The sequence below is a fragment of the Megascapheus bottae genome, chromosome 6 (assembly GCF_031878675.1).
Source record: "Megascapheus bottae isolate mThoBot1 chromosome 6, mThoBot2.hap1, whole genome shotgun sequence".
In the NCBI taxonomy this organism is placed as follows: Eukaryota; Metazoa; Chordata; class Mammalia; order Rodentia; family Geomyidae; genus Megascapheus; species Megascapheus bottae.
In genome coordinates, this window is record NC_143514.1 from 73,575,245 (window position 1) to 73,596,789 (window position 21,545).

General features: G+C 40.9%; 1 protein-coding gene across 4 annotated transcripts in view; it reads left to right on the top strand.

Annotated features, from left to right (window-relative positions):
• Window positions 1-21,545, top strand: part of Ubr4 (ubiquitin protein ligase E3 component n-recognin 4) — a 129,448-nt gene that overhangs the window by 18,798 nt on the left and 89,105 nt on the right. For all 4 annotated transcript variants that reach the window (XM_090335707.1, XM_090335709.1, XM_090335708.1 and 1 more), the window contains exons 12-27: window positions 2,047-2,146; window positions 2,288-2,425; window positions 3,510-3,627; window positions 4,638-4,825; window positions 6,037-6,196; window positions 6,310-6,395; window positions 9,948-10,117; window positions 13,351-13,633; window positions 14,162-14,297; window positions 15,237-15,316; window positions 16,192-16,320; window positions 17,933-18,115; window positions 18,238-18,360; window positions 18,460-18,689; window positions 20,067-20,188; window positions 21,051-21,148. In XM_090335707.1, the coding sequence (XP_090191833.1) occupies window positions 2,047-2,146; window positions 2,288-2,425; window positions 3,510-3,627; window positions 4,638-4,825; window positions 6,037-6,196; window positions 6,310-6,395; window positions 9,948-10,117; window positions 13,351-13,633; window positions 14,162-14,297; window positions 15,237-15,316; window positions 16,192-16,320; window positions 17,933-18,115; window positions 18,238-18,360; window positions 18,460-18,689; window positions 20,067-20,188; window positions 21,051-21,148 (2,344 nt within the window). The remainder of the gene's footprint in view (window positions 1-2,046; window positions 2,147-2,287; window positions 2,426-3,509; window positions 3,628-4,637; window positions 4,826-6,036; window positions 6,197-6,309; window positions 6,396-9,947; window positions 10,118-13,350; window positions 13,634-14,161; window positions 14,298-15,236; window positions 15,317-16,191; window positions 16,321-17,932; window positions 18,116-18,237; window positions 18,361-18,459; window positions 18,690-20,066; window positions 20,189-21,050; window positions 21,149-21,545) is intronic.

A 21,545-nucleotide genomic window follows, 5' to 3' on the forward strand; every position in this document is an offset into this window, starting at 1 on the left:
TTTTTTTAGAGATTAATTGGAGATGAGAGTCTCAGGTCCTTTTGTGCCTGGGCTGGCTTTGTATGTGGATCCTCAGATTTCAGCCTCCTGAGTATAGCTAGGATTACAGGCGTGAGCCATCGCGCAGGCTGAAGTTATGCTTTTTCATAAACCTAAAATGTAAACTTCTGGAAATTTATTTAACTTCCTTCTAGGAGGCAAGTGTTATAAGTGCAGTTATAAAGACAAAGGGTACAATATTTAAAACTTGGAAGGGTTTTGTCAAAGTACTCTCCAGAGAAGTTATACCGATTTTCCTGCCAGCTGTGTGTACATGTGCACATTTACTTATGTTTTCTACGGCACTGAGTATAATTAGTCTTTAAGCTTACTAATGTGAGGAGAAAAAATAGATTGTTCTTACTAATATTTTTTATGTTAATATTGTTATTTCTCTTAATTTATTGATCGTTTGTGTGGATTTTTTTTTTGAGATTTGAACTCGGGGCTTTGTTAGGCAGGTACTTTGTCACTTAAGCCATACTCCCACCCCTTTTTGCTTTTATTTCTCACATAGGACCTTGAGTTTATGTCCAGGTTGGCTTGACTACTCTCTGCCTACTATGGTTTCTGGCATAAGTAGGATGGCAGGCCCACACCGCCATGCCCATCTTTTATTTTTCTCTCTGGTGTTTGTCTCCCCCCCCCCCCCCCCGCCAATCCTGGGGCTTGAATTTAGGGCCTGGGCATTGTCCTTGGACACTTTTTGCTCAAGGCTAGTGCTCTGTCACTTGAGCCACAGCACCACTTCCGGCTTTTGTCTATGTATGTGGTGCCAAGGACTCAAACCTGGGTCTTCATACATGCTAGGCAAGCCCAACTCCCAGCTCTGTCTTTTCTTTTTATATTGATTTACCTGCCTGCTATATGTTAGATGTATTAACCTTTTATCTTGTGTACATTTTGGACAAAAAGAAATTTTTACAAATGTAATTTGAATACTAAAAAAGATGTTGAGTTTATTCTCAGGTTTTATTTTTGCCAGTCCTGGGCTTGAGCTCAGGGCCTGAGCACTATTCTTGGCCTTTTTCAAGGCTAGAAGTCTACCACTTGAGCCTCAGCATCACTTCTGGCTTTTTTCTATGTATGTGGTACCAAGGAATCGAACCCGGGTCTTTGTGCATGCTAGGCAAGCACTCTACCACTAGGCCAAACTCCCGGCCCCTATTCTCAGTTATTTTATAGGAGTTGATAATTATTAATTAATTGCCAATCCTGGGGCTTGAGCTACTGGTCCTGAGCTTATTTTGCTTGAGGCTAGTGCTCTACCACTTGCTACCTTTTCTGTTTATATGGTACTGAGTAATTGAACTCAGGGCTTCATGCATGCCAGGCAAGCATTCTACCACTAAGCCACACTCCCAGCTTGGAGTTGGTAATTTTGACTGACCTACCTTCTTTCCTTCCTTCCTTCCTTCCTTCCTTCCTTCCTTCCTTCCTTCCTTCCTTCCTTCCTTCCTTCCTTCCTTCTCTCTTTCCTTTCTCTCAATTTTTTTACCAGTCCTGGGGCTTGAACTCAAGGTCTGAACACTGTCCTAGGGCTTTCTCTAGGCTAGTGCTCTACTACTTGAGCCGCAGCACCACTTTCGGCTTCTTCTGTGTATGTGGTACTGGAATCGAACTCAGAGCTTAATGCATGCTAGGCAAACACTCTACCAGTAAGTAGGCCAAGCTCCCAGTCCAATTACCACTTAAAGCTTAACACCTTCACATGACAGTAGCTTTGTATTGCTGTGGAATAGTCCCTTCTGATAACGAAGTTCTTGCTCTGAAGCCTGAAGGTCATTTTATAGTCAGATAGGCTTCAGGAAGATCGAACTTCTGAAATGATCTGGTGATTTTGTGTGTATGTGTAGTTACTTTCCTCCTGGGGAAAGGTCTTTAGGTTCTTGAAGGGGCCAAATCCTCAGAATGGCTGGACAATAATGTTTCCGAGGTTAACATTCATTGTTAATTGAACAGCGTTTCTGAGATTGTCATTTATTGTTAATTATTTTCTTTGTGCAGGCATCAGGGCTTTGGAGTGCTCTCAGTCATATTAGCAAACCATGCCATCAAGCTGCTGACATCTCTGTTTCAAGACCTGCAGGTGGAGGCTCTGCACAAGGTGAGGAGTTGTTCTTGTGGAATCTGGTGTACTTCCTGGGAATGGGGGCACTTCCAGGGACCAGTTTGACCCAACAGCAACCTAGCGGGGTTGCTTCTGGCTTAGTCAGAGTTAATTCTCTTTTGTTATTGTTACTTTCAGGGTTGGGAGACTGATGGTCCCCCTGCAGTCCTGAGCATTATGGCCCAGAGCACCTCCATACAGAGGATTCAACGGCTCATTGACTCTGTCCCACTGATGAACTTACTGCTGACATTACTCTCAACTTCATACAGAAAGGTAGGTGGGACATAAGCCACTGATCATTTGGAAGAACTTGCACAGATCTCAAAATGAGTGAGATTGACTATGTTCCATGACCTTTCTAAGTGCAAAATTGTGGTAATGTTTTTGAAGAGTAAGAAGATCTTCCTTCCTTCCTTCCCCTCCCCATTATCTAATCTACCTTATCTATCCACCTTATCAATCATTTCTGTGGTTTTTCTCTTATCTGTCTCTGACTCTCCATATCATTCTGAGATAAAGTCTCTCTGGCCAGGAGTCTGGCCTAGTGATAGAGTGCTTGCCTAGTATGCATGAAGATCTGGGTTCGATTTCTCAGTATCACATAAATAGAAAAAAGCCAGAAGTGTTGCTGTGGCTCAAGTGGTAGAGTTCTAGCCTTGAGAAAGTACAAGGACAGTGCTCAGGCCCTGAGTTCAAGGCCCAGGACTGGCAAAAAAAAAAATAAGATAAGGTCTCTGTTGTTTTGTATAAGCTGGCCTTGAATTCCTTCACTTAAGTAATCCTTTTCTCTCAGTCCCTTGGTCATTTGCTTGTTAAGGAGAATTTTTAAATTTTATTTTGGTAGTCCTGGAATTTGAACTTGTTTTGCTTGCTTGAGCCATGCCTCCAGTCCTGCTTTTTCCTGATTATTTTGGATAGAATGTCTTGACTCTGTTTAGGCTGGTTTTGAACTGTGAACCTCCAGAACTTACCCCCATAAGTAGTCAGCATTATAGACATGAGAATAGGGCTTGGTTTAGGCCTCAAATGGTAGAGAGCTTACCTAGAGAAAAGAATGAGCTAGGGAGAAGGCTTGTCATGTAGTTGCCAGATTTATTAAGCAGGTTGGCTCTTTGTTTTGGGGAGGGGGGGCTTGAACTCTACCTGGGCACTGTCCCTAAGCTCTTTAGCTCAAGGCTAGTGCTCTGCCACTTAGAGCCACAGTGCCACTTCCAGTTTTCTGGTGCTTATAATTAGAGATAAGAGTCTAGGATGGCTTTGAACTTCAATCCTCAGATCTCAGCCTCCTGAGTAGCGAGGATTACAGGTATGTGGCTCTGGTTTTGTAATTGCCCATTACCATGACCTTGTTTCCTAGGCATGTGTCCTCCAGAGGCAGAGGAAGGGCTCCATGAGCAGCGATGCCAGTGCTTCCACCGACTCGAACACTTACTATGAGGATGACTTCAGCAGCACCGAGGAGGACAGCAGCCAAGGTTAGGCCAGAGCCATAGTGCCAGAGCTTCTTTATTTTCTTTAGTACCATTTTGTTTTGCCTGCACCTCAATTTTATGTGCCCTTAAGGAAGGTAAATTATTTCAAAGCAAATTGAGCAGAAAAGACTGAACGATGATACTACATTTAGTCAAGCCCATGTTGCTTTTCATTCCTTTCAGCTAAATGGAAATATACCTCAGTTTACAGATCTTCTCATGTTGCCCTATGTTGGAACCTTTGCTCTCAGCTTTCTTAGTGCAATTCCAAAGGTCCTGTGGAAAGTGTTTGGTGTGGCTGTTATGGTAGCTCTGTATCTTTGGGGTTCAGGGTGCTTTGGAGGGAAAGTGAAAACTGCTGTTTGAACGGCACTTCCTCTTGCCCTAGTTAGGAGAGAGTGAAGAAGGTAAACATCTCTCTGATCCCTCTTCATAGGCAAGTGTGTGAAATATTGAGAGAAGGGTGACTCTTGTCATCTTGGGGGTGACAGTTGATAAATAAGTACACATTGCTCTTGAAGTTTGTTGTAGTCAGTAAAATTAAGAAAAATTGTCTCATTTCTCTCCCATTTTACCAAATAAGTTGTATTAAAGTATAACTGATGTGTAATAAAATACATTCATTTTCTGTATACGTTTGGATACATTTTGACACATTGATGCCCATTACCACCATTTCGATATCCTTGTTCATTTTGACTTAGGTAGGTACATTTATTTATTTTTATTTTTATATTTTGCCAGTTCTGGGGCTTGAACTCGGGGCATGGGCACTGTCCCTGAATTTCTTTTGCTCAAGGCTAGTGTTCTATCACTTGAGCTATAACACTACTTCTGGCTTTTTCTGTTTATGTGATACTGAGGAATCAAACCCAGGGTTTCATGCATGCTAGGCAAGCACTCTAGCCACTAAGTCATATTCCCAGCCTAGGTAAGCACTTTAAGAAAGTCAGTACATCAGAAGAATTTTTTAAGTTACTAACTTTGTCATTTCCCCCTCTCTCTGTGTTTAGATGATGACAGTGAGCCTATTTTGGGGCAATGGTTCGAGGAGACCATCTCTCCCAGTAAAGAGAAAGTGGCGCCTCCACCTCCACCTCCGCCCCCTCCGCTGGAGAGCTCTCCTCGGGTTAAAAGCCCCAGTAAGCAGGCCCCTGGTGACAAGGGCAACATTTTGGCTAGTCGAAAAGATCCTGAGTTGGTAAGAGTGGGCTTCTGAGATGTAGTGGGAGAGGAATTGAGTAGAATGGTTGTGACAGGAGAAAATCACTTGATCTTCTCAAAAAAAACTGACAGTTTTTTTTTTTTTTTTTTTTTTTAGGTTGGATAATGTTTAAAGACATTTGTTTAGGACTTAGGCTTATTACTGTTTAATCAAATAGTTTTTAATACTGCTGGTCTTGTTTCTGTGATTGATGGTTACCAACACAGGGTTTAGAATTAGATATAAGTGGTTTGAATACCTAACGGCTTTGGGGAAGTATCTGAGCTTCTTCAAGTCTTTTTTGACTCCTAGTATCAAAGGTATTGTACTTGCCTCTAAAGGATAGGTGAAAAGAGTATATTTCAACTCTTTAGCATAGGCTTGATACATCATAGAAGATGCTTATTAATTTGGTTTGGATTGCTTTTACTGATAATTAAATTTTGTTTTGATAATTAATCAGTAAGTGAGTCAGGTACAAGTTCTTGCCTTCATATAGCTTAGACTAGTTAGGGCTTTGGAAGCTAGTTACTGATAGCATATGCTTATAATCCTAGCTACTCAGAAAGCAAAGTCCTGAGGACTGGTTTAATACCAGCCCGGGCAGAAAACTCCATGAGACTCTTAGCTGTAGTTAAACAGTAAAGAGCTAGAAGTACAGCTGTGGCTCAAGTGGTAGAGCACGATCCTTGAACAAAAAAAAATGTACAAGAGCTGAAGGCCCTGAGTTCAAGCCTTGATGCCAGCACATACAAAAAATGAAAAGGTTATGGAATAAAGCATTTATATAATAAAACAGTACATTTATACAATAGAGAATTAAAGGACTAAGAATCCTATATGTGTGTAGTATTCATTAATATAGGTGTCTGGAACAAAGTACAAAGGTCCGTAGGAGAAAAAGAAAAACGAGTCAGTTACTTGGACATTTGGTGCCTTCTGAAGCACAGAATTTTCTGAACTCTGCTCCATTTGACAATTTTAGAGTAGATAAGGCTCATACCTTCTTGTACCTGGTATACAATTTTGTGTAACTGGTAGATTCTCATTATTAGTCCTACTGTACTAAGCTTTAAATGTGTTTCTCTAATTCCTTTTGTTGTTTTTTTTTTTTTAATGAGACCTACAGCTTATTTTTTGTTTGTATTTAGAATTTGTAAGAGTTTGGATCTATGACTTTGATAGAAGCTATTTTGTATTCTTTTTAGTTCCTAGGTCTGGCTTCCAACATTTTGAACTTCATTACCTCTTCCATGCTTAACTCTCGGAACAATTTCATCCGAAACTATCTGAGCGTGTCTCTTTCCGAACACCATATGGCCACCCTGGCCAGTATCATCAAGGAGGTGGACAAAGATGGACTCAAGGGTCAGTAGATGGCTCTGAGCCTGCTGTAGTTTTCCATAGAGTTTGGTTATTGGCAGGGTGTGATGCTTCCATCCTATGGTTACTGGAATAACTGATTTCTGGTCTGTGTTAAGGTTCATCGGATGAAGAGTTTGCTGCTGCTCTCTATCACTTCAACCACTCTCTGGTGACCTCTGACCTTCAGTCCCCAAACCTCCAGGTTTGTGTGTAATGTGCCCCCCCTAGTCAAGGAGCTCCTCAAACTCATAGGTTGCACTTGTCCTAAATACCTCACAGGAAATAACAAAAGAAATTGTTCTGCTGTGTCCCTGTGCCTTAGTTTCGGTTATTTCATGCAAAAGGTGCTGGCCTTTGTCCTCAAGTTAGTAAGCTTAAAGAAAGGGAATATAACGCAGAACAAAAACTCCACAATGCCAAACAAAATACGCTAGTAAAATGATGGACACACTTTTTTTTGGGGGGGGGAGGGGGCCAGTTGTGGGACTGGAATTCTGGGCCTGGGCACTGTCCCTGAGCTCTTCAGCTCAAGACTACCGCCTACACCTTGAGCCACAGCACCACTTCCAGTTTTCTGGTGGTTAATTGGAGATAGGAGTCTCATGGTCTTTAGTGCCTACGTTGGCTTTGAACCTGGATCCTCAAGTCTCAGCTTCCTTAGTAGCTAGGATTACAGGTGTGAGCCACCACACAAGCCTTATCTACACTTTTTTTTTTTATGGGTCATGGGGCTTGAACTTGGCCTGGGTGCTGTCCCTAAGCTCTTCAGCTCAAGGCTACCACCCTACCCTTGAGCCAGGCCTCACTTTCCCCTTTTCTAGAGGTTAATTGGCGATAAGAGTCTCAGGTTCTTTTGTGCCCCGGCTGGCTTTGAACCTTGATCCCCAAGTCTCAGCCTCCAGAGTAGCTAGGATTATAGGTATGAGTCTTATCTACTCTAAAATACAAAATTTTATCTTGGCAGGAGAGGAATTAAGAAATGTTAGTGACGGCCGGGAGTTTGGCCTAGTGGTTAAAGTGCTTGCCTAGCATGCATGAAGACCCAGGCTTGATTCCTTGGTACCACATACATAGAAAAAAAGCCGGAAGTGGTGCTGAGGCTCAAGTGGTAGAGCTCTAGCCTTGAGAAAATCCAAGGACAGTGCTCAGGCCCTGAGCTCAAGCCCAGGACTGGCAAAAAAAAAAAAAAAAGAAATGTTAGTGACCTACTTAAGCAAGGGAAGAGAATAGTTCAGTGAGCAAATTCACACTATGTCTCCTTTGACTAGTGGGCCAATTGTCATACCATATTGACCACTCCTATCTGAATGCAAGTTATTAAGAGTTTTGAAGCTCACAACTTAAGTTTTTCTTGCATAAACTTGTCCAAAGAAGAAGAAGAATACTGTTCTTTTGAGTGGAGTTTTTAGGCCTCCTGTAATGTTATTGTACTTTTGGCATTGCAAAAACAACTGTAGTTGAAACTTGTATGGACATGCAGCATAATTGTCCTACCTGGTAGAACAGTCCTTAAGCTTCCCTTCTCATTCCTTCAGGAGACTTTTAAGTTTTTCACTTAAACTTTTTTTGCTATGACTGAAGGTTTTCAGAGAATAGTTTATTTAATCTGTTACTGTCTCTCCTACTTGGGTGGGTTTTTTTTTTTTTGTTAGTGGTAGGCTTTAACTTTGGGCTTGGGTATTGTGTCTGAGTTCTTCAGCTCAAGACTAGTGCTCTACTTGAGCCACAGCACCACTTCCAGTTTTCTGGTGGTTAATTGGAGATAAGAGTCTCATGCCTGAGCCAGCTTTGAACCGTGATCTTCAGATCTCAGCCTCCTGAGTAGCAAAGTTACAGGCATGAACCTCAGGTGCCCAGTGGGTGCTGTTTCTTTTGAGTAACATACAAAGCATCCTTACTCAATTGCCTGATCTCTATAGCTAGACGTAACATTGGTGTCCACCAAAGGAACTTAATAAAATGTATTCTAGTCTGTAAAAGACAACAAATTGTATCTTCAAATTATCTCTGGAGAACAGTGACCTGGCTCACTGTTAGAGAAGAAATTAACATAGGCTTATTGATAGTCTTTGAACATGTTGGCAAGTAGGATTTATATTGAATGGCTATGATGGAGCATGTACTTAACATCACAAGTGCAAGAGAAGCTGCAAGAGAGCTGCAGTGCTGGTTTGCAGCACTTGATATTGGGATGTCCTTGGTACATTTTCCCCATTATTACAGATTCCTATGTATGCGCGCGCGTGCGTGCACACACACACACACACACACACACACACACACACACACACACACACACACACACACAGTTAAATCTTTTTGATGTAGTTCAAGTAGGTTTACTTTTTTTTTGCCAGTCCTGGGCTTGAGCTCAGGGCCTGAGCACTGTCCTTGGACTTTCTCAAGGCTAGAGTTCTACCACTTGAGCCTCAGCACCACTTTCAGCTTTTTTCTATGTATGTGGTACCGAGGAATCGAACCTGGGTCTTCGTGCATGCTAGGCAAGCACTCAACCACTAGGCCAAACTCCCAGCCCCAAGTAGGTTTACTTTTTAAAAGAAATTGTTACTTTGGAATTGGGAGTTGAGGACTTGTTTATGGTTTACCATTTAGTGTTCGTTCCATCCAACTTTTTTTTTGTGTGTGTGTGTGTCAGTTGCAGGGCTTGAACCCTGGGCCTGGGCGCTGTCCCTGATTTCTTCAGCTCAAGGCTACCACCCTTCCCCTGGGCCTGGGCATTGTCCCTGAGCTTTCAGCTTCAAGGGTATGGACCTACCCTTGAGCCAATCCCCAGTTCCTCTTTTCTATAGATTAATTGGAGATAAGAGTCTCAGGTCCTTTTGTGCCCAGGCTGACTTCGAACCTTGATTCTCAGATCTCAGCCTCCTGAATAGCTAGGATTACAGGTGTGAGCCAGTGCACTTGGCCTCTACCCACTCTTTCATCTACCTCCCCAGTGACATGGAGAATGGAATACTCAGCTCCTGTAAACTGCATTCAGTGTGAAAGTCCTCTGCACAGTGTGTGGATATGTGTGGTGTGTGGAAACTGTTCTTGAGATTGGTGACATTTAAAATAATACTTCTAAGGATTAGGGTTATCAAAGATGTTTTGTAAGAATTTAATTTGGCATATGTAGAAATATATCCTCCTTTCCAAGGTAATATGGTTTGTTTTCTGAAAAACCAGTCATTAGTGTAGTTTTCCATTGACTAGTTGTATACACATGTACCTGTGAGTGTCTTCTGTCTGTTAGTATTGGAGAAGATAGTGACAGCAGAGATAACTGAGCTGAAAGTGAAGCTCTTTTGGAGTGTCTTCCATAGCTGGAAGCAGAAAACAGCCTGCATTAGTTGTGTATTCCTTGGCATCTTTCAAGCCAAATTTCTATAATTATACTGTTAGAGTTACTGGATCTCCCTCTGTTGGGCATTGCTGGTTTTATGTAACTCATTGTGAAAGAAAAACCTCAGCTCTTATATTTCATGCTCTGTTTTGAAAATGATCATGATGTTGGTACCTCCCATCATTTCTCCCTTATCAGGCTCATTTCAGAATAAGTCATTTCCAGATATTGTTATTAGGGTTAGATGAATGATTTTTCACTTGTGTTTTCTTATTTGCTGAACTAAATGATTTTTCTCAGAATCACTTCGGTCTGAATGTCTGAGTCCTTCTTTCTTCACTGTGTCCTTTATTGAACAACAAGCATTGGAGAGCATGAATAACCTTTTGTCTTGTCCCTTTCACTCAGAACACACTGCTGCAGCAGCTGGGAGTTGCTCCCTTTTCTGAGGGCCCTTGGCCCCTTTACATTCACCCGCAAGGCCTCTCTGTGCTTTCACGCCTCCTGCTCATCTGGCAACATAAAGCTGGTACACAAGGTGACCCTGATGTCCCCGAATGCCTTAAAGTTTGGGACAGGTAAGATAATCCAAGGGAGGAGATGTTTACCCTTTTTTATTTTTTTTTGTGGGTTATGGTGCTTGAACTTGGCCTGGGTGCTGTCCCTGAGCGCTTTTTATTTGTTGACTTTTTGTAGTTAATCTGGGGCTTTGAGATATTTCTACAGTGATGTGTTTAGGGTAGGAAGGGGAGGGAGAAGTGATGGGAAGATTCTTTCTCTAGAAAGAAATATAACAACTTGCCCTGAACACAGAATTTTCCTGTAGCTGTGGGATATTTAGTTATTTTTTGCCTGTGTGGTACAGGGGGTTTGAATTTAGTGTGCTCAGCTTGTTCATGGTGTATGCTCTGGTACTTGAGCTACATCTCTTTCTTGCTTTTTGTTGTTTGATTGAAGATGGAGTCCTTTTTTCTTTTGGTCTGTCATGGGGTTTGAACTCTGGTCCTGGACATGATCCTTGAGCTCTTCATTTTTTTTTTTTTTGCCAGTCTTGGGCTTGGGCTCAGGAGGACCTGAGCACTGTCCTTGGACTTTCTCAAGGCTAGAGCTCTACCATTTGAGCCTCAGTACCACTTCTGGCTTTTTTCTATGTATGTGGTACTGAGGAATTGAACCCGGGTCTTCATGCATGCTAGGCAAGCACTCTATCACTAGGCCAAACTCCCGGCCCCTCCTTGAGCTCTTCAGCTCAAGGCTAGCACTCTACCACTTGAGCCATAGTGCCACTTCTGGTTTTCAGGTGGTAAATTGCAGATAAGAATTTCACAGGCTTACATGCCCTGGCTGGCTTTGAGCTGTGATACTCAGATCTCTTGAATAGCTAGGGTTATAGGCATGAGTCACCAGTGCCCAGCTAAAATGGAGTCTTTTTTTTTGTCCCCCAGAGCTGGCTTCAGCATAGTTCTAGTATTATAGGCTGTCAGGCAATGAAGCTTTGCTCATGATTATTAAATAGAGTCAGAATCCTGATCATAACCAATTTCATCGTGACCTGGTTTTTGAAAAAGCTCCAGCAGGAAAGCCAGCCCTGCTTTCAACATGAAACCACTGAGAGTTACTTTCTTTCTCTTTTGGATAAATTTTAAAGAACTTCTTTCCTTGGGGGAAGTTCAGATTAGTTGTCTAAATCCTCCTTAGATGGACCTGTATTTGCCATTTTTGTTTACATGGTTAGGAGTCTTCAAAGCAGTTTGTTTTCTAAAAGGCTTTGGTTTTCTAGTCCTCACTTTAGGATCAAATAGCTCTAATGTTGGATTTGAGAAATTGTAAACCTCCTCAAATGCCAGAGGCCCATTGTGTTTTCTGATAGAATGTTGCAACAAGGCTAGGAGGTCTAAGTGGTGGGGAGCTGTGAGGGAAGGTTGCCCTTATTAAAACACAAATCTCTTGATAGCCAAAGGCAGTGGAAACAGCTGGCTGTGCTCATTCCTTTTTTTTTATGAAAGCTTTTATGATGAGTTCTTGAAAATTATAATTTATATTACTTTCAAGCCTGATTTACTATTTAAAAAAATGTTTATTTTTTGTAAATGGTTGTAGAAAGGGTTTCATGGTTTCAATTTCTGATGTTAGGAATGAGTTCAATGCATTTTGATCAATATCATGTCACCTCTTCCATTGTTCTCCCCATGTTTTTCTCATCCCATCCCTACCCTCCAGTTATGTAGTTCAGTTTTTTTTTTTCTTCTCTCTCTTTTGGTTGGTCTCCTGGGATTTGAACTCTGAACTCTGGGCCTGGGTGTTGTCCCTGAGCTCCTCAGCTCAAGGCTACCTCCTTACCCCTGGAGCCACAGTGCCACTTCCAGTTTTTTGGTGATTAATTGGAGATAAGAGTCTCACAGACTTTTTAGTGCCTGGGCTGGCTTTGAACCATGATCCTCATCTCAGCTTCCTGATTAGCTAGGATTACAGGTGTGAGCCACCGTAGCCAGCATGTAGTTCACATTTTATATAATGTATGTTGAATGTAATAACTGCATTTGCTCACCTTCCTTCCTTTATTTGTATGCCGTCTCTCATTTTGTTGAATGTGTTCCAACTTCTTGGTATTCATTCTGTTACATGTTTTGTTACATACACCATTATCCACTTTCCTTATATATACCATCCTGTAGTCAATTTGTGTGTATATGCATGTAACTCTACATTTATTACCATTTATGTTTGTATTTTAGATCTAACTTCCACATATAAGAGAAAACATGCACTGTTTGTGTCTCTGAGCCTTACTTCACCTGACATAGGTCCATCCATTTCCCTGCAAATGACACAGTATTCTTTTTGATGAGTAAAATTCCATGTGTATAAGTATTAACTAATATCATGCCATAATTCTAGCTGTTAGAACTTGAATTAACTTAGAGAATCTGGGACTGAGAGTATAGCTTAGGTAGATACTAAGTTCCTTCTTCAGGATTCTAGTTTCTCAATTTATAGGGAAAATAATTGACTATTTTTTTTTTGTGCCAGTCTTGGGGCTTGAACTTGTCTGGACATTGGTGGTGAAAGGAGGCTACCACTCTGGAGTCACAGTGCCACTTCCAAATTTTTGGTGGTTAATTGGAAGTAAGAGTCACAGGCTGGGAATGTGGCCTAGTGGTAGAAGGCTTGCTTAGCATGCATGAAGCCTTAGGTTTGATTCCTCAGTACACAAACAGAAAAAACTAGAAATGGTGCTGTGGCTCAAATGGTAGAGTGCTAGCCTTGAGCAAGAGAACTTGGACAGTGCCTAGGCCCTTTTTTGTTTATTTAATACTGAGGACTTGAACCCAGGGCTAAGCCACATTCCCAGCCCCCCTTTGCTGGTTTTGATCCTCAGATCTCAGCTCCCTGAGTAGGCATGAGCCACAAGTGCCTAGCAAATTGACGTGGCTGTGTTTGCGTACTGAGTACAGAGCAACAGTGCTACCTCCTTTGGGGAATCTGGTAGGTGGGTACTGACAGATACTGCTGTGGTCATAGTTGAGAGAACTGGCTTTTTTTTGCAGGGTGGGGGGGGGGCGGGGGAAGGCGGGGGCTTTTTTTGGTACTGGGGTCTGAACCCAGGAAGTTGTACTTGCTAGGCAAGCTATTTGCCACTGAGGTACATCTGAGCCCAGAATTGGCTTTTTTTTTTTTTTTTTTGGTAGATGGAAATTACTTTGTATTTTGTCTTTAACTAGGTAGAAGATGTTCAACCCTTCCCATATTGCATGTTGTAACCTTGTAGACTTCTGCTATTTTCCACCACACCTGTCCCTCTTTGTGCTAGGTTTCTATCTACAATGAAGCAGAATGCCCTACAAGGGCTAGTGCCCAGTGAGACAGAAGATCTGAATGTGGAACACCTGCAGCTGCTACTCCTCATTTTCCACAACTTTTCTGAAAAAGGGCGGCAGGCTATTTTGACCCTCTTCGTCCAGAACATCCAGGAGCTGAGCGTCAACATGGAAGCACAGATGCGTTCCGTGCCTCTTATCCTGGCACGCCTTCTTTTGATTTTTGATTATCTGCTTCATCAGTATTCAAAAGCACCTGTTTATCTGTTTGAGCAGGTATAGACCCTCACATTCTCTTTGCCTCACTATTATTGAGAGCTTTGGTCTTCACACCCAGAATTCTTGGCTACCTGTATGTGTAGTTGTTGGTTTGGGGAGGAATAAAAAATCCCAGTGTAGATTCCTTGAGCATATGTGTTAGAATTGGGGGATAAGCTCCATTCACAGGTAATTCTTTTGGAGTGCTCTGCTTTGTATGATCTAGTAGTGCCTTGAGCATTGGCCTTAATGGGTGTTTGTCAGTGGTTGAAGGATGGTCAAGTGGTAAATTCTGTATTTTGGTAAAGTCCTTTATAAGGATCCAAAATGAGGATTGGAAGGTCAATTAAGAACTGTTACGTTCTGTGTTTATTCCTTTTATGTCTCATCAAAAACTGATTTCCAAACAAAGTCACAAAAAAAATCTTGAAAATTGCATTTTGTTTTATGAATGTCCTATGCTTTCATGTACTGATGTATAATACTGGGTGTGAGAGCAGAATGGTGACTGATGTGTCCTTAATTCAAGTGTTTGTATTTTCAAAGGTGCAGCATAACCTTCTGAGTCCTCCTTTCGGATGGGCAAATGGATCCCAGGACAGTAGCAGCCGCCGAGCAGCTGCCCCTCTGTATCATGGATTCAAGGAAGTAGAGGAAAACTGGTCCAAGCATTTCTCATCAGGTTAATAAAAGCCTGACTTACTGAGTCTTGTTGGTAGAGTTCACTTTGAAGTTTGGAGATTCCCAAATAATTTGGCCATATTTACTTCAGCATCTGTCCTACACATCCCAATAGTTTTAGAAGTTGACTTCCACATATCCCACATTTGTGTTTTAAAACTCAGAGATGCAGGAATTAGGATATCTATAGGGTATAGATTGCTGTCACTCTCAAATGATTTTCCTCATTTGCCCTCAGGGATGTGTATCTATCCCACAAACTAGATTTCCCTTTGTGGCTTGATAATAATACTTGCCAACAATATGGTATTCTCTTCAGTGTTTCTCTTATGTAGAAGTTGTCTATTATTATTATTATTATTATTTAAGTTTTTATTATAAACAGAGGGGTTGCAGTTACATAAGTCACATAAGTTTTGTAAAGAGTCCATTTGTTTTTGAACAACATAGCAGTTATTTTGATATTGTGTTTTTGGCTCATCTCAAGGGTTATTGGATTATCAGATGTTGATTTTTATGTAGCCTTAGTATGAGTTTATTTTTAGGTATTTGCTATTAAATATGTAAATTTAGTATAGTTAGTCTAATGGTATAGTTTTGTTGACTACATTTGTTGTAGAGCATCTTAGTTAACTTGTAGAGCAGTGGTTTTTACTGGAATGATTTTGCCTCACTCTCAGAAACATTTGTTAATGTCTTAGACACATTTTTGGTTGTTATAGATTTTGGAGATTTACTACAGTTACATGCTAGAAGCCAGCCTTGCTGTTAAACTTAATTCACCTAGGGCAGCCTCTCATACCAAAGAATTAGCTGGCCTCAAATTTCAGCAGTTCCAAAGCTGAGCAACCTTGCTCTGAAGTATTCTCTTTATTTTTACATTTTATGCTTGTTCAACTTATGAGTGAAACCATTATTTAACACACACATTATTTTTTAGATGCCGTCCCTCAACCCAGATTCTATTCCGTCCTTTCCCCAGAAGCATCGGAGGATGATTTAAACCGTCTTGATTCCGTGGTAACAGGAATTTTCTTTTCTGTCCTTCCCTCCTTCCTTCCCTGAAGTGGTCCTTCTATATCAGCTAAGACTACAGGTGTATACCACTGTAGTAGGACCAAGAATCTTAAAATCCCCTATACATGTAAGTTACCTGGTTTCCACCAAGTTAGCGTGTCTGGGCTAACGGAAAGACTTAATTTCTGTTGGAGATAGCATCTCATTATAAGTCTAGGCTGGTCTGGAAACAGGTGACCTTTCTCCCTTGATCTTTTTTTTTTTTTTTTTGCCAGTCCTGGGCTTGAGCTCAGGGCCTGAGCACTGTCCTTGGATTTTCTCAAGGCTAGAGCTCTACCACTTGAGCCTCAGCACCACTTCTGGCTTTTTTCTATGTATGTGGTACCGAGGACTCGAACCCGGGTCTTCATGCATGCTAGGCAAGCACTCTACCACTAGGCCAAACTCCCGGCCCTCTCCCTTGATCTTTTGAGCACTGATATTATAGGTATATACCACTAATCAAGTACTTAATCTGTTGAGGCAATTTGATTATTGTTAGGATTTGAACTTCTACCAAAAGGGCAATGTTATTTTTAGATTTATTTGCTGCTCTTTAGGTTGTCACATCTGACATTTCTGAATTGTCTTTGTTTCCATGTCCTGTGCAAATATTTTAGTGGACAGAAATGGTTGTCTTATTCTCCTACCATAAAGCCTTGTAGTTATGTGTGCACAGTAGTTCATGTAGTTCATAGAGTGAGGCTCTAGTGTTGGAAGTTACTTCAAAAATAAATAAGGAACCTTTGACGGGATATTTTGTCAGCTATCAGATGGAATGATAGTATAGGGGTAGAAGTAAAACATGTACAGTGATTCTCTTTCTCTCTTGGTATCAGGCATATGGTGTTCTTTTCTCCAAGCTTGTCAAGTATGATGAGCTTTATGCTGCCCTGACAGCCCTGCTTGCAGCTGGATCCCAGCTTGATACAGTCAGGAGGAAGGAAAATAAGAACGTGACAGCCTTGGTAAGACCATGGAGGCTGTAGGAGGGTTTGGGCACTGTTAGGTAAGTTATCATAAGTTATCATTTCTTCCAAAGAAGACTACGGAAGAATTTAGGCTCTGATTGTTTACTGATTGTTTCTACTTGAAATAGTTTATTAAATAATCTTTATAATTATGACTGGAAACTCAGTATTTCTCTGTATCAGAATTACTGTGTGTCAGCTAGACACCAGTGGCTTACATCTCAATCCTAGCTACTCAGGAAACTGAGATCTGACCATCATAGTTTGGGCAGAAAAAGTCCAAACAGTGCAAGAGCGAGGACTCAATATTTTCGTACCCAATGCTATGGGCATAGAATTGGAAGTATTAAACACAACTACATAGACATAAAAAAATCTATGACTCTATAGACATAATGTTTTATTACATAGATTAATATGTATCTATGACATACAAGCCCTCAGCCTAATTTAATTATATTCTAAAATCTTAAGTGCCAGTGATTATATAGAGATTCCCTTCTTGAATACTTGTTTTTTAAATACATCATTTGAAATATGATGTAAAAATCAATGTTAATAAATTCTTTAATTAAAAAAAAAGTCCATGAGACTCCATGTCCAATTAACCAGCAGAAAACCGAGGCTGGGAGGTGTAGCCTGTGTAGTGATAGAGTGCCAGTTTGATCTAGAAAGGCTCTAATATTAGCACAGCAACAAAACAGAAACATAGTATGTTCATTGTAGAGATACTTTGATCTTTTCTTTCCCTCCCTCCCTCTTTCTTTCTTTCTTTCTTTCTTTCTTTCTTTCTTTCTTTCTTTCTTTCTTGTGGAACTGGAGTTTGAACTCAAAGCTTTGTACTTACAAGTGCTCTACTACTTGAACCATACCTTATTTTTTTCATCTTTTAGTTAGCACTGGAAAAATGTGAGTTTTGACAGACACAGGCTGCTGAAGTGCTGTGTCTTTCTATGTTTCTCTGAATGTGTCTGTACTTCTAGAAGCGCTAACATAATTCCATGCCACACAGGGTTAGCTGATTGTTGGCCTGTCAAGCAGAATGCCTTGGTCTGTTTTGGTCTATTGGTAAAAATATCAGAAGTTATCTTAGAACATCCTTTTTGGTGTGTGAGCTATGCTGAATATAAGGCATGGTGGTTTGTATTTATTATTATCAGGTATATGCTTTAGAAATATCTGGAGAACAGACTTGAAGTCTAAATCTTAATCAAAATAGGGAATCTATACAATTCTGCTTGCTTGCTTACTTGTTCGCTATTTATATATTAATTTATGGTTGGTTGTAGGCCTTGAACTCAGGGCCAGGACACTGTCCCTGAGCCTCCTGTGTTCTCTAGGTAAGCACTCTACCACTTGAGCCACTGCGCCACTCCACTTTTGAGTGGTTAATAAGAGTCTCATGGGGACTTTTCTGCGGGGGCTGGTTTTGAACCACCATCCTCAGATCTCAGCCTCCTGAGTAGGATTATACTTGTGAGCCACCATTACCTAGCTGCAGTTCTGCTTTAAAAGTTGTATTTGGAGCAGGTCTTACTGTTGGGGAAATCTTGAGGCAGTGCTGTGTTTTCTGCCTTCAATGACTGACTACTCCATGTGTTTCCTCCAGGAGGCCTGCGCTCTTCAGTATTACTTCTTGATACTGTGGAGGATCCTAGGAATTTTGCCACCTTCAAAGACTTACATGAATCAGCTGGCCATGAACTCACCGGATATGAGTGAATGTGACATCTTACACACACTACGGTGGTCATCCCGCCTCCGCATCAGCTCCTACGTCAATTGGATAAAGGTAGCAAACTAAACCTGATATCATTTGTATATGTAGTCAACCTGCTGCTGCTTATGGGGCCTTTTAATGAAAGTTTTGGACTTTTTATATTTTCTGAACTTTTTCTTTTGCTCACTAAATAGGATCACCTTATCAAACAAGGAATGAAGGTTGAACATGCCGGCTCTCTCATAGAACTGGCGGCCACCAAGTGTAGCTCAGTGAAATATGATGTTGAAATTGTTGAGGAATACTTTGCTCGACAGGTATGCTAGTATTGGGATTGTAATGATGGAATTTGGTTTCTATAACAGCCTTTTGTTACAACTAATTGACATCCTGTGTATTTTTTTTTTTTTTTAAAGATCTCATCATTCTGTAGCATCGACTGTAGCACCATCTTGCAGCTCCATGAACTTCCTAGTCTGCAGTCCATCTATACCCTCGATGCTGCCATCTCCAAGGTCCAGGTCTCTTTGGATGAGCACTTTTCCAAGATGGCTGCAGAGACCGATCCTCATAAGTCATCTGAGATCACCAAGAATCTCCTTCCAGCCACACTCCAACTCATTGACACCTATGCATCGTTCACTAGGTGTGATGCTTTGCCTTGTGCAATGTATAAGTGGTACTCATTCTGAGCACGTGACCAAGGGCTGTAGTGATTAACTTCTTTCCTTCTTACCACTTAGGTCCCTCTCCACCTTGGTGTGTTTTCTTCTCTAATATGAGATGGTTCCTAATGAGGAAATTTTCACTTAGCTTATGAGGAAATTTAATTTTTATAGTCTTATATTTTTTCTAGAATTTTATTGTTAGGAATAGAGATTGTAATTTTTCTAAACACTGTCTTTCCTTTTACTGACTTGAGATTTAAGCACCGTAAATGGTCTTAAAATCTCATGGCATGGAGATTAAAAAGAACCTATTAGCTAGAGATTATTTTGAAATTTTGCTATTTGTTTAGGGACCATTGCAAATTGCATTTTCTTTTTTTCTTTTTGCCAGTCCTGGGGCTTGAACTCAGGGCCTGAGCACTGTCGTTGGGCTTTCTCAAGGCTAGGCTCTATCACTTGAGCCACAGTACCACTTCCAGCTTTTTCTGTGTATGTGGTACGGAGGAATTGAACCCGGCTCTTTGTGCATGCTAGGGTAAGCACTCTACCACTAGGCCAAACTCGCGGTCACAAATATTTCATTTCCAATAAAATTTGGAGTTTCTAGACTAATCTGGCCTATTAGGCTCAGCTGCTGTTATTCATGAACAAATGAGTTTGAGAAATTTTCACTAACCTTAGATTATTCTTTCTCAAAATGTACAACTACTCAAGGCTTTATTTAAAACAATTTTTTTTCCTTTGGTGGTGCTGGGATGACACACAGGGCCTTGTGCATGCTAGGGCAAGCACTCTACCAGCGAGCTACATCCTCTGTCATAGAGCCTTTGATTCTTTCCCCTTCCTAGTCTTCCAAGGAGGGGGAAGGAGGATAGACTAGTCACTGTTTCCCTAAATGTATTTGTCTTAGAATCATGTTTTGCAAGTGTTGCTGAGAATGGAATATTTGTTGGGAAACAGTTACATATTGGAATTCTCATGAAGGGGCTGCCATTGTCAATTCTATTTAATAGAACTATAAGCTAGAAAACTGAGGTGCAGGGGCCAGGAGTTTGGCCTAGTGATAGAGTGCTTGTCTAGCATGCACGAAGACCCGGCTTCGATTCCTCGGTACCACATACATAGAAAAAAGCTGAAAGTAGTGCTGAGGCTCAAGTGGTAGAGCTCTAGCCTTGAGAAAGTCCAAGGACAATGCTCAGGCCCTGAGCTCAAGCCCAGGACTGGCAAAAAAAAAAAAAAAAAAGAAAAGAAAAGACAACTGAGATACAGGATTGCCAGCTTCTGTGGGGCTAGTCTTTCCTGACTATAGAGGGATTAGATTCCTATAACTTCTCCCATTTGTCTTTTCCCCTTAGAGCCTATTTGCTACAGAACTTTAATGAAGAGGGAGCCACTGAAAAACCTTCCAAGGAGAAACTGCAGGGCTTTGCTGCTGTCTTAGCTATTGGCTCCAGCAGGTGCAAGGCAAACACTCTGGGTGAGTGCATGCATAGCTTTGTGATACTTCTCTTGCTACTTATCTACTGATGCTGATCATTTTTGGGGGCCTTCCTTTGTGTCAGACATTTATTTAGGTTTGTCTTACTGATACTCAACCATATGAAGTATTGCCTCGTTTCATTCATTTGGAAGCTGAGGCTTAGAGAGTATTTGATCCAAATTCTACATCTTACAAATGACGAAGTTAGGATCCAAACAGATCCATTGGTTCCAAAGCATAAGGCTATTTTGCCTTTATATTTGTAGCAGTTTTATTTTTATTTGTAGCAGTTATGAAGACAATACTACAGCCTTAGAATCTCTTTGCTGGGTTAGGAATGATGTGGTAGCAAAGTAGAGTGGACAATCAGAGGACTTCAGAGTAGGATTGGAGCTCGGTGTAGAAATTACTCTTCAAAATTTGTGGCCATTTGTGTCTCCCTTAAATTCTAACTTTTAATATTATTCAGTTTCACTTAACACTACTTCACTAAATATTCTTTTCAATGTGCATTAATGATCCTTGCCCTCAAGATTTGTCTTTAGGATAGAAGAGACCAAGAGCTACCTTGTCAAGGGATGGGATGCATGTGCTCCGTGATGGTTGTGGCCTGACTTGCTGAGAACAATCCCCACTCTTGTTCAGTTGTCTTTACTTCCCAGATTACGAAGTGAATGTGATGGGAAGTGGAAACTTCCTGCAGTGATTGTTAGCTGGTTCTTGGACTGCTAAAGACATACGTATCTAAGCTATTTTAGTAATTTTCTTTTGATGACCAGGCTGTGATGTTTCTTTCTGCATCTGGGTTTGGCTTTTTAAATCTCTTCTGATAATCCCTCATTCATACTGTATCCTTCAGGTCCAACCCTGGTTCAGAATTTGCCATCATCAGTGCAGGCTGTATGTGAATCTTGGAATGCTATCAATACCAATGAGTTTCCCAACATTGGATCCTGGGTGAGTTCCTCTCTGTGCTTTGGATAGAAATGCAAATCACAATCCCCTCTGTGTTCTGTTCTTATTCTTAGGCTTAAGGTAGCTAAATGGGAGGATTCATAGATTACAGCAATATTTACTAGGTTGAGTCAGTCATCAGTGCATCAATGTGCTTACGTGGCTCTCCTATGATTCTTTTGCTTAGAAGTCCATGTGACCAGAGCACAAACACTTTTATTTCTCTGAGTTTTTATTTTTTCACCTGTTAGATATGGGAATATGGTAATTAAATGTAAAATGTTTAGTATATTATCAATCAAGGGATTCTCAATAAATGTGAACATGTTTCCTGCTCTTTTTTTTTTGTTTTTTTATGAGTTTTTGAGTTACCTAGAAGATTCTCTAGGGTTCCTGTTGT